The 12,581-nt window shown below is 47.5% G+C and overlaps 1 protein-coding gene across 1 annotated transcript in view; it reads left to right on the top strand.

Annotated features, from left to right (window-relative positions):
• LOC143957727 (killer cell lectin-like receptor subfamily B member 1A) overlaps positions 1 to 12,581 on the top strand; it is a 41,482-nt gene that overhangs the window by 5,036 nt on the left and 23,865 nt on the right. Inside the window, exon 2 of the mRNA XM_077467429.1 lies at positions 12,365 to 12,487. Coding sequence (XP_077323555.1) covers positions 12,365 to 12,487 — 123 coding nt within the window. The remainder of the gene's footprint in view (positions 1 to 12,364; positions 12,488 to 12,581) is intronic.

Genomic DNA, 12,581 nt, shown 5'->3' with positions numbered 1-12,581 from the left:
CACGGCCCATTGGGTCACTCTTCTAGCAACTAGGAAGGATGCAGGACAAGGTGCAGTAGTGTTGGAGGCTGTTCCGCCACCATGCTTCCAAAATGCTACTACTGGTTGTGACACACCTCTCTCCTCCACCCCTCCTCTTCTTCTTCCCCCATGGCCTCTTCCTGTGCTTTGTCCTCGGAACCAGCGGTGCTCTGTAGGCGTTCAAGAGGCTACGCAAGTACGCAGGCAAAAAGATGCCATGCCGTTCTTGCGCTGGTGTGTTTGGGGGACAGGAGCCACATTGGGGCAGATATTTTGTCACCTCTGCAGGGGCAGGCCAAGAGGTGGTTGACGCCACGCCAGCTTAAGCCAGGAATGGTGATTTGTGACAATGGCACCAACCTTCTCTCTGCCTTCCGAAAGGGAAAACTGACCCATGTGCCCTGTGTGGCTCACGTCCTTAACCTGGTGGTGCAGCGGTTCTTGGGCAGGTACCCGGGCTTACAGGATGTCCTGAGGCAGGCCAGGAAAGTCTGTGTGCATTTCCTCCAACCATATAATGCCCGTGCTCGGCTGACTGAGCTCCAAAAGGAGTTGAACCTGCCCAAGAACCGCCTTATATGTGACATGCCCACCAGGTAGGGCCATCAATGAGTACCTGTGCGACTACGGCACCAGGACAGGATCAGGGGAGCTCGTTTTTTTTTCACCACGCCAGTGGGGCATGATCAGGGATGCATGCACTGTCCTGTCACCATTTGAGGAGGCCACGAGGATGGTGAGCAGTGACAGTGCATGCATCAGTGACACTGTACCTCTTGTCTACCTGTTGGAGCATACGCTGCATGGAATAATGGACAGGGCACTTGAAGCAGAGCAGAGGAAGGAAGAGGAGGACTTCCTTGCCTCTCAAGGCCCACTTTATCCAGACAGTGTTCCTGCTTTCCCACCCATCACACAGGAAGAGGAGGAGGACGAGGATTGTGTCAGCATGGAGGTGGAGCCTGGCACTCAGCATCAGCAGTCTTTTAGTGATTTATAGTCCCAAGAAACCCGTGGACTTGTACGTGGCTGGGAGGAGGTGGGTGTGGATCATGTTGTCCTTAGTGACCCATAAGGACCGAATGCCTCAGCTAACCTACGCTGCATGGCCTCCCTGATCCTGCAAAGCCTGCGGAAGGATCCTAGTATTCTTCGGATCAAGGAGAGGGACCATTACTGGCTGGCCACTCTCCTTGATCCACGTTACAAGAGTAAGGTTGCAGATCTTATCTTGCCATTGCAGAGGGAGCAGAGGATGAGACATCTCCGGGAGGCCTTGCAGGAAGGTATGTGCAACGCGTTCCCAGAGACTGGGAGGTTACAAACTCCTGGTCCTGGACAACGTATTGCTGAGGCTTCAGTCAGTAATAGAAGGAGCGGTGGAGAAGGTGGCAGTCTGACCGATGCACTCAGACAATTTTTTAGTCCGGAGCCCCAAGGTATGATCAGTTCCAGCAACCATCGCCAGCGTCTGATTTACATGGTGCAGGAATACCTAGAGGCAAGGTCAGACTTGGACACCTTTCCCACCGAAAATCCTCTGGCTTACTGGGTCTTGAGGATGGATCACTGGCCAGAGCTTGCACAGTATGCAATTGAGCTACTGGCCTGTCCTGCATCCAGCGTTCTTTCGGAATGCACCTTCAGTGCTGCTGGAGGCTTTGTAACCGATCACAGGGTGCGCCTGTCCACCGACTCGTTAATCGACTGACCTACATAAAGATGAATCAGTCTTGGATCACCCACAGCTACCAAGCACCTGAAGCTGATGTAACCAAATACATTTTTTTTTAAATGTTAGATCCCTTCAAGACTGCCTATGCTGATGCTGAGTGACTGTCCTGTTATGTTGACTGACTATCCTCTTCCTCCTTAATGATCCTGCTGATAGCTTGGAAGAACATTTTAGGTTCTGGGTGCCACCACCAGTGGCTAAGGCCCAATTTTTCAGCCCCTGTTTAACAGGATGCGTGTAATTACAATGTTTGATGCAATGCTTTGCAGCAGGGATCATTCCTGCACTCCAACTAGAGTATCTGGAAGAGGTTGCAGTGTCGTGGCACCAGCACCAGTACCTAAGGCCCAATTTTTCAGCCCCTGTTTAAAAGGGACGTGTAATTAAAATTTTTGATACAATACTTTGCAGCAGGGCTCATTCTTGCGCTCCAACTAGAGTATCTGTGAGAGGTTGCAGTGTTGTGGCACCAGTGCCTAAGACACAATTTTTTAGCCCCTGTTTAACAGGGGCATGTAATTACAATTCTTGATATAATATTTCACAGCAGGGCCCGTTTCAGCACCCACCAAGAGTAACTGTGAGGACTTATAGTGTTGTGGCACCAGCACCACTACCACCCAAGGCCCAATTTTTCTACCACTATTCAACAATGACATGTAATTACAATTCTTGATATAATAGTTCACAGCAGGGCGCTCCAGCGCCCACCAAGAGTCACTTTGAAGGCTTACAGTGTTAACTTGTGGCAACACCAACACCCTAAGCCCTCATTTCTGCAGAGCATATAGGGCAGGCCCCTACTTTCAAACATCCAACTTACAAACGTCTCCTACTTGCAAACGGAAGGAGACAACAGCAAGTGAGATGAAAAAAGACGGACGGCCCAAAAAATTATACAGGGGTGATAACCCTTCCCTATGTTTTCCAAAAAGCTTAAAAATAGATTTTTTTGACTGGAGCTACACTTTAAAAATGTACCAGTTCAAAATTACAAACAGATTCTACTTAACACAACAAACCTACACAGTCCCTGTCTTGTTTGCACCGCCTGTATACTGCTGTTCTGAGTATATAGGGCCTGGGGGCCACACGCATTTCCTTTTTTAATTTATCCGTACAAGACCCAAAGGGGCTGGTAATGGGCAGTGGGGGCTACCCATGCCATTTTTCTCAATGATTTTCATCCATATTGCCGGAACCAGACATTACATTAAAACTGCAAGCAGTTTGAAATGACTTTTTTTCCATTAGAAATGTCATTTTGTGCAGGGACTGTTCTAAACACGGGAAACACGTGCCACTTCACAGGCATACTACAGACACCCCCCAGGCACCATATTTAAAGGAATATTTTACTTTTTTACTTATTTTTCACTTTAAGCGCCATTAAAATCAGTGCTCCCGAAAAAAACGTCAGATTTAAAAAAAAAAAAATTTGCATTGACCCATGTCCCCTGGGGCAGGAGCCAGGTCCCCAAACCCTTTTTAGGACAATATCTTGCATATTAGCTTTTTAAATTAGCACTTTTGATTTCGAACGTTCGAGTCCCATAGACTTCAATGGGGTTCTAAAGTTTGTACGAATTTTCGGTCCGTTCGAAGGTTCTGGTGCGAACCGAACCGGGGGGTGTTCGGCTCATCCCTAGTCCAGAATATAATTGTGTTCAGACTCAGAGGTCGCCGCCTTCACAAATTCCAGAAGCATTTTTAATGGCAGTGATTTATTGGTTTAGCAGGCCTCGGAGAAAAGCCTTAAGGGCATCCCATGGGAATTGGGACCCACATTAAGGGAAGGAAAAGGATGAGGGTACGAGATCTTCTTTGGGGAAGAAATCCAACCAAAAGGCCATAGAATATTAGATTCCAGGTGCTTTGATATTAAAGTGATTAACAGGGGGGAATGATCAGATGTTCCTCTAGGTTCTACATTGGCCTCTACAAGGGTTGGAGTAAGCTTGGCAGAACACGAAATGAAATCAGTTCTGGACAAGGAATTATGTGATTTGGAAGAGCACGGATAGGCAATAAAGGAGGATTAACATGAATTGATGACACACTTCACCAAAACCACAGCCATCCATTGGACACTTATAACAAAATACAACTTTTTTTTTACTTTAAAAGAAAATTATTTACAGCTATCAGCTAGTTTTAGGAATCATTCATAATTTCTCAGAAGCAGGAGCTGAATTTATCCTTGTGAACAGTGGCGTAACTAGAACCTTCAGGGCCCCGATGCAAGAAACCATGAAGGGCCCCCCCTTGAACCCCAGCCAGGGCCCTTCCCTCCAAGTCCGTTGGTGGAACTCCAGGGCGTGGTCACAAGTATGACCTTTGTGAGCTCTGTAAGTTCCACCACTGGTATCAGTAGTTTTTTTTTTTTTTTTACATTTTTAGGTGCCCCATTGGAGGACTGTCCCTAGGCAGGATGGGGTCCCCGTCCCCAGAAGAAATGAGGTCCTTTTCTCCAGGGCAGATGAAGTTACTGCCCCCAGGTGAGAAGGGGTCCCTGGCTGGGGATAACAGACATCGGACTGAGCGGCAATGCATGGAGCAGGAGAGGGGTACTCTGAGGAGCCGGTCGAGGACACAAGTCATGCGGGGAATGCACAACTAAAGAGCAGCCAGTTCGATAGTCGAGCATGGAGCTCTGCTAGTCACCCTCCACCTCCAGCCACCCGTGTGCATGGTGCACTGGTACCCCTAGCTGCCTATGCTGCTGCCGGCCATATGTAGAGGGGGCTGCATGGGCCCCCTGCATCACAGGGCCCAGTTGCGGTCGCAACTGCTGCACCCCCTATAGTTACGCCCCTGCTTGTGAATTGTTTCATACAGTAAGTAAGGAAATAAAAGGAAACGTTTTAACCACTTGCCGACCAGCCGCCATCATTATATGGCGCAGGCAGGTCGGCTCATTCCCGCTAATCACCGTAGCTGTACATCGGGCTCTTTATATATATTTATAAATATATATATATATATATATATATATATACCAGCTGGAATGATGCTCAATGTCCACTGGCCACCCACGATCGCTCCACAGAGAGCCAGAACAGGGATCTGTCAATGTAAACAAACAGATCCCCGTTTTTTTCAGGGGAGTAGAGAGAGATCTGCTGCTTCTAGTGATCAGGAACAGCGATGGGTCTCCTCCTCCAGTCAGTCCCATCCCCCCCCCCCAACAGTAAGAAACACACGCAGGGAACACATTTTACCCCTTGATCGCCTCCCTAGTGTTAACATCTTCCCTACCAGTGACATTTACACCGTAATCAGTGCATTTTTATAGCACTGATCGCTGTATAAATGTCAATGGTTGCAAAAATGTGTCAAAAAATGTTCCGATCCGTCCGCTGCAATGTCACAGTACCGAAAAAATAAAATAAAAAAATCGCTGATCGCCGCCATTACTAGTAAAATACACATAAATAAATAATGAAAATGCCATAAATCTATCCCCTCTTTTGTAGACACTATAGCTTTTGCACAAAGCAATCAATATATACGCTTATTGCGTTTTTTTTTTTTTTTATACCAAAAATATATAGAAGAATACATATCGGCTTAAACTGAGGAAGAAATTTGTTTAAAAAAAAAAAATTGGGTATATTTATTATAGCAAAAAAAAAAAAAAAAAACATTGAGGGTCATTTACAAAAGACAAATTCACTTTGCACTACAAGTGCAAACTACAAGTGCAAAGTGTAGTCTGTCCCACGTCAAGCCAAGCTCCGCCCAACGTTTCGTCAGGGCCGTCTTTAAGGCAGGGCAAAAGGGGCAGCTGCCCTGGGCCCTGTCATTGTTGTGGGGCCCAAAGCAGCTGCCTCACACTTGCCAACTATCCCAGTTTACATTCCCTTGTCCCTTGAGGTTTTAGTCCTGTGCTGTGTCCTACTGCCCAGCTCTGACCTATTGTTGTGTACAGATGACTCACCTGCAGACCCTGTGTTTACATGTAAATAACCGGCATTCATATGTAAATAGAAGTGACATGCATATGTAATTAGCTGAGGCCAATGGCATTCATATGTAAATAAAGCAGCATTCATATGTATAGCATGCCCCCCTGCAGTGAGGAGATGATGTGCTGTAACCTATAGCTACCAGTGAACAGTATTACTGTACAGTAATCTCTAGCAGCCAATCAACAAGCAGAAATCATGTGCTGTAACCTCTAGCAACTAATCAGTGAGCCTTCAGGAGTGCTGTAACCTCTAGCAACCAATCAGTAAGCAGTAATGATATGCTGTAACCTCTGGCAACCAATCGCAATCGCTGCCTGAGCTGATACAGTAAACTGATTTTAAGTCTAGCTGCTATTTATTGTATGTCTCAGAGAAGGTGGAGAGTGAAATTGCATGGGGGGGAGCGGGGCCCTAAGAAAATTTTTGCCCAGGGCCCAATCAATATTAAAGACGGCCCTGCGTTTCGTCACGCAAAGTGCATCATCAGGGGCGTGGCTAGAACGTTTATAGGGACAACATTAAATGGACAAACATACCTGGAAGCGGAAGTGCTGTGCTTTCCACGCGTCAAGCGGGAAAAAACAGCTTAACCGGAAGTGACCTCTACATCGTAATCACCAATGACCAACCGTAGAAAATAAAATAAAAAACATAACAAAGTACCTTAGATACTTGATAATAACTTTGAGTGACGAAACGTTGGGGCGGAGCTTGGCTTGACGTGGGACGTGAACAGACTACACTGCAGCGATTGTTACTGAAGCGCTGGACGTTTCAGCTGTTTGCTTTTATGAATCAACAAAAATGTAAGTAGGAATTTTTTTTAACAATAAACCGGTCAATGTTTTTTTAAGTTATCTGCGCAATGAGCGATGTTATTTCTTTTTACCCATATGACTGCTGAGCCACATAAGGATCCTTATACCTGTTTCATGATTGGAAAGATTTTGCTCCAGAGTATTGTTTGGGAGGATTTGTAGAGGAGAGTGGTGTCATTACATGTGCATTATCGTTGCACTGATGGTAAGGGGTCTGTCGTGTTGGGTGATGGTGATGGGACCCCCTACTGTCTTCATATCTGCTGGACAAGGTGGAGGGAGATCAGCTGTTGATTTGTTGAACTTTTTCTTACTTTTCTGGACTTTCATGCACTATTTATGTATTAATACATGTTAACCACTTGCCGACCAGCGCACGCCGATGTACGTCCACAGAATGGCACGGGCAGGCAAATGGGCGTACATTTACGTCCCTTTAAATTTGCCGCCCTGCCATCGGGAGCGCGCCACCGGCGGCGTGCTCCCGCGCTGGTCGGGACCTCCGTGAGTCCGGTCGCAGGACCCGCGGACTCGATCGCCGCGGGCATACCCGCGATCGTCTCACAGAGCGGCCGAATGAAGAAATGCCGTTGTAAACAGCATTTCTCCATTCTGCCTAGCAACTAGTGACGCTGATCTCTGCTCCATGTGATTGGAGCAGAGATCAGTGTTCACTAAATGAAAGCCCAACCCCCCACAGTTAGTAACACACCCCTAGGAACACTTAACCCCTACACTGCCACCCACTGGTTAACCCCTTCACTGCCAGTGTCATTTACACAGGAATCACTGCATTTATATAGCAGTGAGTGCGGCATAAATGACAATGGTCCCAAAAATGTGTCAAAAATGTCCGATGGGTCCCCCACAATGTCGCAGTCACAATAAAAATCGCTGATCGCCGCCATTACTAGTAAAAAAAAAAAAATATTAATAAAAATGCTATAAAACTATCCCCTATTTTGTAAACGCTATAACTTTTGCGCAAACCAATCAAAATTCGCTTATTGTGATTTTTTTTTACCAAAAATATGTAGAAGAATACGTATCGGCCTAAACTGAGGGAAAAAAAATGTTTTTTTTATATATTTTTGGGGGATATTTATTATAACAAAAAGTAAAAAATAATGTGTTTTTTTCAAAATTGTCGCTCTATTTTTGTTTATAGCGCAAAAAATAAAAACCGCAGGGGTGATCAAATACCACCAAAAGAAAGCTCTATTTGTGGGAAAAAAAGGACGTCAATTTTGTTTGGGAGCCACGTCGCACGACCGCGCAATTGTCAGTTAAAGCGACGCAGTGCCGAATCGCAAAAAGTGGTCTGGTCTTTGACCAGCAAAATGGTCCGGTCTGAAAGTGGTTAATTAATTTTTTTATGTGCGCCGCATTTGTTTCTTTTTCTACACACGGTCACACCAAATTCCGACTGCCAAGAACACTGTGACGCGTACGACGGGACTAGAAAAAGGAAGTTCAATACCCAGTAGCCAATAGCTTCCGTCTCGTAGTTGAATCTGAGCATGCGCGATTTTTGGCGTGTCGGAATTGCATACACACGATCGGAAATTTCCAAAAGAAAGTTTTTCCATCGGGAAAATTGAGAACCTGCTATCAAATTTTTGCTGGTGAGAATTCGGACAGCTAAATTCCGATTGGAGCGTATACACACGGTCGCATTTTCCGATGAAAAGCTCTCATTGGTCTTTTGCTGGCCGAAAATTTCCGATCGTGTGTATGCTGCATCACAGTGCAATTTTAAGCGCATTTTGCATTTGTAGTTTGCACAAAGTGGATTTGCCTTTCACAAATAACTCCCAATGTTTTTTATTTGTTTTTTTTTTCAAAATTGTCACTCTCTTTTTGTTTATAGCGCAAAAAATAATAAAAAATACCACCAAAATAAATATTTATTTGTGAGGAAAAAAAGGACGTCAATTTTGTTTGGGTACAGCGTCACGCGACTGCGCAATTGTCAGTTAAAAGCGACGCTGTGCCGAATCACAAAAAAAGGGCATGGTCATTAAGGGGGCAAATCCTTCCGGTCCTTAAGTGGTTAAAATACTGTCCAGTGTGGCATGATGTGAGGGTGTTGTTGCCATATCATTGTATGAAATGTAGTTACATTTTATAATATATGATATTTAAGTGAATGTATAGACAAAAAATGGTTCGCTTTGGATAAAGTAGGTTAGAGAAAAACTACAATCCTGTTTTCCCATTGGAAGATTTTCCCTTTATTTCCTTTCCCAGAAACAGGAGAGGTAGGGAGGGGATATACAGGGATTGTTCACACGAGCTTTGGATCTGGAGGTGTTGTATCCTGCCTGCTTTACCTCTTGATTGCCTGAATAGCGTAACCACAACTACATGCATTGCACCCATATGCGGGGCTCTTGTAGAGTGGACCCAGGTCTATTCACACCAGCTTGCTAAGGACGCCAAGCAGGTCCCGGCTCTGCTTTTTACTGGTTGTTAAGGAACCAGCACCCCCCCCCCATGTCCTTACCAGCCAGCAAATTGATCGTTGTTAAGGGCACAGTGGGTGTCGGCTCCTTAACAGCCAGCTATTCACTGGTTGTTAACCACTTGAGATCCGTGCTATAGCCAAATGACGGCTACAGCGCGGATCTCCTTTGCCGGGACTACGTCTATTGACGTCGTCCAGTGCAGGAGCAGCCTGCGCGCCCCCTGAGGGGCACGCACGGCGCGCTCTGTGATCGGCGAGTCCCGACCCCTTATCACGTGATCAGCTGTCAGCCAATGACAGCTGATCATGTGATATAACGGAGCCGGTAATCGGCTATTATTCCTCCTCGTGCTGACAGCGCGAGGAGAAAAAAAAAAGGCCGATCACCGGTGGCCGTGATCGGGACATCACGGCCAGCCCTGCTAGTGCCCACCTGCCCCCTGCCAGTGCCCACCTGCCCCCTGCAGTGCCAAATGTTTAAAAAGTAAGTGCCCCCCGTCAGTGCCACCCAGCAGTGCCCACAGTGCCACCCAGCAGTGCCCACAGTGCCACCCACAGTGCCACCCACAGTGCCACCCAGCAGTTCCACCCAGCAGTGCCCACAATCTGCCTCAAAGGTGCTGCACCCCAGTGCCACTTATCCGTGCCCATCAGTGTCATCTACCAGTGCCCAGCAGTGCCGCCCATCAGTGCCCAGCAGTGCCACCTATCAGAGCCACCTATCAGTGCCACCTATCAGTGCCCATCAGTCCCATCTATCAGTGGTACCTATCAGTGCCCATCCGTGCCACCCATCCGTGCCACCCATCCGTGCCACCCATCTGTGCCCATCTTTGCCCATTAGTGCCGCCTTATCTGTGCCCATCGGTGCCGCCTTATCTGTGCCTATTAGTGCCGCCTTAACTATGCCTATCAGTGCCTACCAGTGCAGCCTATCAGTGCCCACCAATGCAGCCCATCAGTGCCCACCAGTGCAGCCTATCAGTGCCGCCTAATCAGCGCACTTCAATGAAGGAGAAAAATGACCCGTTTGCAAAATTTTATAACAAACTATTAAACATGATTTTTTTTTTGCATCTTTTTTTGTTTGTTTAGCAAAAAATAAAACTCCGAGCTGTAATTAAATACCACCAAAAGAAAGCTCTGTTTGTGGGAAAAAATGATAAAAATGTCATTTGGGTACAGTGTTGTATGCCCGCGTAATTGTCATTCAAAGTTCATCAGCGCTGAAAGCTGAAAATTGGTCTGGGCAGGAGGGGGGTTTAAGTGCCCAGTAAGCAAGTGGTTAAGGACAATGATGGGTGCCGGCTTCCTAGCAACCAGTGAATAGTGAAGCTGGCACCTGCCGGAATCCTTAACAGCCAGCTAATCACGGCATATGCATTGCGTTAAATTTTAACGCAACACATTTAAAATGCACCATACTTTTTTTTAAGCACATTTTAAATCACAGCAGTGTGAATCCGGCCTAAGTTGGCCCTTCTCCAACAATGACAGGGCTGCACCCATTAAAGTTGTGCTATATTCAGGACAGGGCACCACACATGGTAACAGGCCACCTCCAGAACTAGACAGCGGTCAGGAACCATGAAACAGACAGAGACAGAAGTACAATCTAATCACACTTGTTTATTAATAAAAATAAAAAGGTAAATAGAAAAAAGCGTAGTCAAGCATAGCCAGAGTCTAGTAGCCAGTCCAAAGTTCATTAACCAGATCGGGTAATCAGCCAGGCCAGAAGTCAGGGATCCAAGGAGAGCAACTGCAAGCCGGATAAGAAGCCAGGAGGGATGTCAGCAAGCCAGTCTTGAAACAAACAGCAGGAGATGGTTCCTTGTGATGTGACCAACGCGAAGGCAAATGAAAAAGTGAGCAGGAAGGCTATAAATAGGCAGGTCAGACGAGCATCATCGGGAACAGCTGGTAACTGTGGAAAGAGAAGAGAGCTGGCAATTAGCCGACAGCTGAGCGGCCAGCCCAGAGAAGGAAGGGCTAAGCCAGCCCTGACAATAGCCTTCAGTGCTTGGATGGAACTTTAGCTGTGCTCATGGGCGTCCGCAGGTATGGGCAAGGGGGGTCAAGTCCCCCCCCCCCCGGAATCAGGGGTCGGATCTTAAATTCAGCACAGTTGCATCGCTATCGGGGTGTGGGCAGCCCTCACCCAGGTGCCACCATCAAGGTGCTGTCAAGCCCCCCATCAGTGTAGTGTGACTTTTGGCTGTGGCTCTTTTCCCTGCTCAGTCCAGCAGAGAACTCTGCGGCGTAGTGACAGGAGAAAGGCGAGCTGCGGGCTATCAGAGGTTTCCCCCGCTCGTCCCTCCTGTTAGGGAGAAGAGACGGTGGCTCTCACCAGGTTCCCCGCCCAGCTTTCTGCCCGCTCCTTCCCTAATGGCCATAACTGAGGGCCAATCAAAAGGAGACTAGGAGAGGAGAGCATCATGAGACATGTAGTCCCAAAGACTGGCGCCCCCATTTTCCACAGAGAAGAGGCTACAGCTCGATCAAGAGAGATTGAGACACTGCAGCCTGGAAAAAAGGGAGAGAGTGCTACAGGAGAAAGAACGAGGAGTGTGCTGGGCGGAAGCCAGAGAGAGAGAGAGCCCCACTGCCCAGCACCACCAGAGAGAGCTACGCTTCCCAGTGCCACCAGAGAGAGCTACGCTTCCCAGTGCCACCAGAGAGAGCTACACTTCCCAGTGCCACCAGAGAGAGCTCCGCTTCCCAGCACCACCAGAGAGAGAGCCACACTTCCCAGCGCCACCAGAGAGAGCCACACTGCCCAGTGCCACCAGAGAGAGCTACGCTTCCCAGCACCACCAGAGAGAGAGACACACTTCCCAGCGCCACCAGAGAGAGACACACTGCCCAGTGCCACCAGAGAGAGCTACGCTTCCCAGCACCACCAGAGAGAGAGACACACTTCCCAGCGCCACCAGAGAGAGCCACACTGCCCAGCACCACCAGAGAGAGAAAGGCTGAGCCACTACCAGGGTACTGAAATACTAAACTACTGACCAGAGACGCCCCGGGGAACCAAGAGTGAGCGACCCTTCAGCCGGAGGGATCACTGCTGTAGTTTCGCTGGGTCTGGTAAGAGGGCCTGTTAGCCATTATCCATTACTTATCCTAGGGAATGTACTATGCCTGCAGACTCTGACCATGATAATGTGATAATGACATTGTCGAAAAGGGGAGGTGCATGAGTGACCCTAAAATGATGCCCCCTCTGAAAAAAGTTCTGCGGATGCCCATGGCTGTGCTACACAGGTCCTCTTCAGAATTATCATATCTGGTAGACAGGTGAGATAAGAGTGTAGAAGAGCCTCATGCCTGTCATGTTCCTTTTCTCCAGGTCCCTGGTCTAAAAAGACGGCCTTCACCATCTGGGTTCTGCTCACCACCATCCTCATTCTGCTGGTTCTGTTGCTGAGAGTCAGCATTCCCAGTGCAAAGCCAACTCCTGTGCCAAGTGAGGGTAAGTACAATGGAATTATTTCCCTTTCCTGTGTTCATATGGCGCTGCCCACTATAAGGTTAGTCTGAAAAGGTTAGTTCAAGGTATCACCACA

The sequence above is a fragment of the Lithobates pipiens genome, unplaced genomic scaffold (genome assembly GCF_037356315.1).
Source record: "Lithobates pipiens isolate NorthernLeopardFrog02 unplaced genomic scaffold, aLitPip1_a1.2 Scaffold_55, whole genome shotgun sequence".
Lineage (NCBI taxonomy): Eukaryota > Metazoa > Chordata > Amphibia > Anura > Ranidae > Lithobates > Lithobates pipiens.
Note: the sequence above shows the minus strand (reverse complement) of the source record. Positions and strands in the feature narration are given on the sequence as shown.